We start from the raw sequence: 3,137 nt of genomic DNA, 5'->3' as shown, positions 1-3,137 counted from the left end.
TGTGTGTGTGTGTGTGTGTGTGTGTGTGTGTGTGTGTGTGTGTGTATTTATATACTACAGCACGGGTAATGTGGAATAACTTGTTTTTATATTGAGGCATTTTTGTTCTAATTCCTGGCAGCCGCAGTTATCACGCCCTTTAACGTTTGACTTTTCCTCATGCATTTAGCCAGATGGTTTCGTCCTCTGCACTGATTAATATTTTACTTCTGAATACACTTGTCACGACTGCTTAACGTCATACYCATGCCTGACCTACATTAGAGTTTGCTGCTGCTAGGAAAGGCAGAGCAGGAAAAAAAATCAGTCTGATTGATGAAAAAAATAGATAAAATACGAGCAATGACAAAAATAATGTAATGCAGGTATCTATCAGTGTTTTCTGTTATTGTTTTAACACAAACAGGTTCAGATTGCAGCAGGGTGTGCTCAGAACTTCAGAACTAACAAGGGAAAAATAAATCCACCTGTTTTATATTACAATGTTTCAGAAAAGCAATGTCTGATTTTGCAAAAAAAAAAGGGGTTTTTTTTTAAGACCGAGCATCGTTCAGGATCATACCATGTTCTGCTGAGAGAAGTAGCACTCAACAAAGCGGTTAGGGTGTTCATTCTTAAAGATCTCGGAGCAGGTGAGGTTGTTGGTGTCTCCGTCCAAAACCACGACTCGTTCGTTGTAGCGACCCAGCTTGGCCAGAGCCATCCCATAAGCCCTGCGAGTAGCAATCTGCGAAGAAACCAGTCAGCTGTCAATTTGGCTGCAAATACTGAGGTCGCTTTGGACTGACTCGAGTCATATATCTGATCATCTAATTTAAAAAGCACACACTGGAGTTTAAATAAAAAAGACTTTAATCCTTGTCCAAAACTAAAAATAAAAAAACAACAACAACAAATGTTTTAAAAGTATGCTAAGAACATGTTAGTTTTTACTTTATTCCCCACGGTCCATTTCATTYAATAGCAACAAGCTTTTTGTTTTTAAATTCAAGGTTTATTTGTAAGTTCTATAATACTGAACAGGTCTCACTTTTGTTCATATTTCCAGTCATAAGACTTTGTTCAAAGATTTAKAAAGAATGTTTATATTTGCCATAAACCTTTTCTCCAGCCTTGTAGCTGGGAGCGCTTGGCATCCTGATGTTCCTCAGGCTGACAGGCGGGGAGTCCTCGATGGGGGCRGGCGGGTACAGGTGCTTACTGCTGCTCGTGATCCGGCTCTGCAGATCCTTCATCACCATCTCAGCCATGTCTTTGGGCAAAGCTTTGGCATGCCAGCCCAGCTTATCCTCAGCAGCTGAAACAACATGAAACAATTGTTTATTTTATCTGATAACTCTCGAGCTGTGGTATGGATGTGTCGGTGGGTTTGTGTGCAGAACAGTTACCTGGAATGCCTTTGCCCTTGATGGTTTTAGCGATGATTGCAGTGGGCTGATGGCGTGGCTGGCTCAAAGCCTTGCAAAGCTCCTCCACACTGTGTCCGTCCACAATGATGGCATGCCAGCTATATACACACACATGCATTTAATCACAAACTGAATGCTGCACATCAGACACGCACAGATGATGTTTTTATTTTTTTAGACAAATCCCACCATCGCTGTTTTACACCGACAGCCTCCACCTCAGTTTTATTACCCGAAAGCCTCACAGCGCCGCTGGTACTTCTCCACATGATGCTGCAGGGGTGCTGGGTCACTTTGGCCRAAACGGTTGATGTCCATGATGGCCACCAAGTTGTCAAGCTGATAATAGGAGGCYAAGGACATGGCTTCCCAGACTGAGCCCTCTGACATCTCACCATCACCCAGCAGGCAGTACACACGGTAACTGAGGTGCAGAACAAGAAGAGGATTTATTAGAGTATATTTTTCCACAGATGGACACCTTTCCAGTTAGGCTGATTTTTTGGGGGTGTCACCAGAATGATTGAAACAGAGCAAGCAGTCTTCTGTTTTACAGTTTTTTTTTAAATACTGACGAGGAATCAAAATCACCTTCAATGAAAATGTCGTGCCAATAGGCAAATGAAAAAAAAAAATACAAAGATTCATGAGATATGAGCTCAATATCTGAGTTTGAATGTGAGATTAAATCTGCTTGGATGGTAAAAATAATTGAGATACGACTTCAACTGCTGCTGAGGTTATTAGAGCAGAAGAATTGGGAGTGCAGAGCATGTAGCTGCAGCACACACCCACTGACTGTGGAAAAGCCTCATTGCAAAAATTAGAGCKCGGCATTCTGCAGAACGGAACCTTAAATATAGCAATACCCAAAAAATTATTATCAGAACATTATTAATCGTTTAATAGTTTGGTTATGGTGCAAAATTTGTGATTTATTTATCCTGCACAGATTTAAGATGGATTACCTGGATTTATCAAAGTATTTCCCAGTGTAGGCCATTCCACATGCCACCCCGAGACCCTGCCCCAGTGATCCGGTGACTATATCAACAAATTGTTGCTTCTGAAATGCACACAGATKACAAGTGTCATTATTATTATGGTGATTTCCTGGTGTTTGGTCACTGAGGGGAGGTGTAACTCACAGGAGTTGGGTGGCTCTCCAGAGTCGAGTCGACCTGGCACAAACTGAGCAGATCACTCTCTTTCAGGAAACCTGTTTCAACCCACATGGAGTACAGAGCAGGAGCAGCATGACCCTGAGAAGAGATGTAAAAAAAAAAAGGTATTCAAAAATCCACGCGTGCAAATTCGAAGAGGTGTCCAGCTGACGGCAGCCCACCTTGGATAGGATGAAGCGGTCGTTGTTGAAGTTTCTCGGGTCGTCAGGGCGGTACTTCATGTTGTGGAAGAAAAGGACCGACATGATCTCTGCCACGCTGCAGCATGATGTCGGATAACTGCACAACAGAGATGATGCTGTTACCCAGAAATACAAAAACACTCACACGCCATGTTAACTTCGTTARCAGGAGCAGATTTTATTGTTTTTGTTTACATTATTATTTGGATTGTTAGTCCCACAACATTCAATTACACTCTGTGAATTAAAATGGCACCATTCAGACGTAAATATAAAATCCAGAGAAGGTTGATAATGATCACAAAGGCAGAATGAAAACTCTAAAACCAATTAGAACCACAAGCATTAATAGTCTCTGATTG

At 41.8% G+C, this 3,137-nt stretch overlaps 1 protein-coding gene across 1 annotated transcript in view; it reads right to left on the bottom strand.

The window, feature by feature from the left end:
- The window catches only part of tkta (transketolase a), a gene marked incomplete at its 5' end in the record, with an annotated part of 6,234 nt that extends 3,383 nt beyond the window's left edge, over nucleotides 1-2,851 (bottom strand). The window contains 7 exon segments of the mRNA XM_014006411.1: nucleotides 563-727; nucleotides 1,101-1,297; nucleotides 1,389-1,507; nucleotides 1,642-1,833; nucleotides 2,378-2,475; nucleotides 2,558-2,671; nucleotides 2,755-2,851. Of these exon segments, the coding sequence (XP_013861865.1) occupies nucleotides 563-727; nucleotides 1,101-1,297; nucleotides 1,389-1,507; nucleotides 1,642-1,833; nucleotides 2,378-2,475; nucleotides 2,558-2,671; nucleotides 2,755-2,851 (982 nt within the window).
- Nucleotides 2,852-3,137: the final 286 nt, after the last annotated feature.

The sequence above is a fragment of the Austrofundulus limnaeus genome, unplaced genomic scaffold (genome assembly GCF_001266775.1).
Source record: "Austrofundulus limnaeus strain Quisiro unplaced genomic scaffold, Austrofundulus_limnaeus-1.0 Scaffold35, whole genome shotgun sequence".
NCBI classification, from domain to species: Eukaryota; Metazoa; Chordata; class Actinopteri; order Cyprinodontiformes; family Rivulidae; genus Austrofundulus; species Austrofundulus limnaeus.
This window is presented reverse-complemented; position numbering and strand designations above follow the sequence as displayed.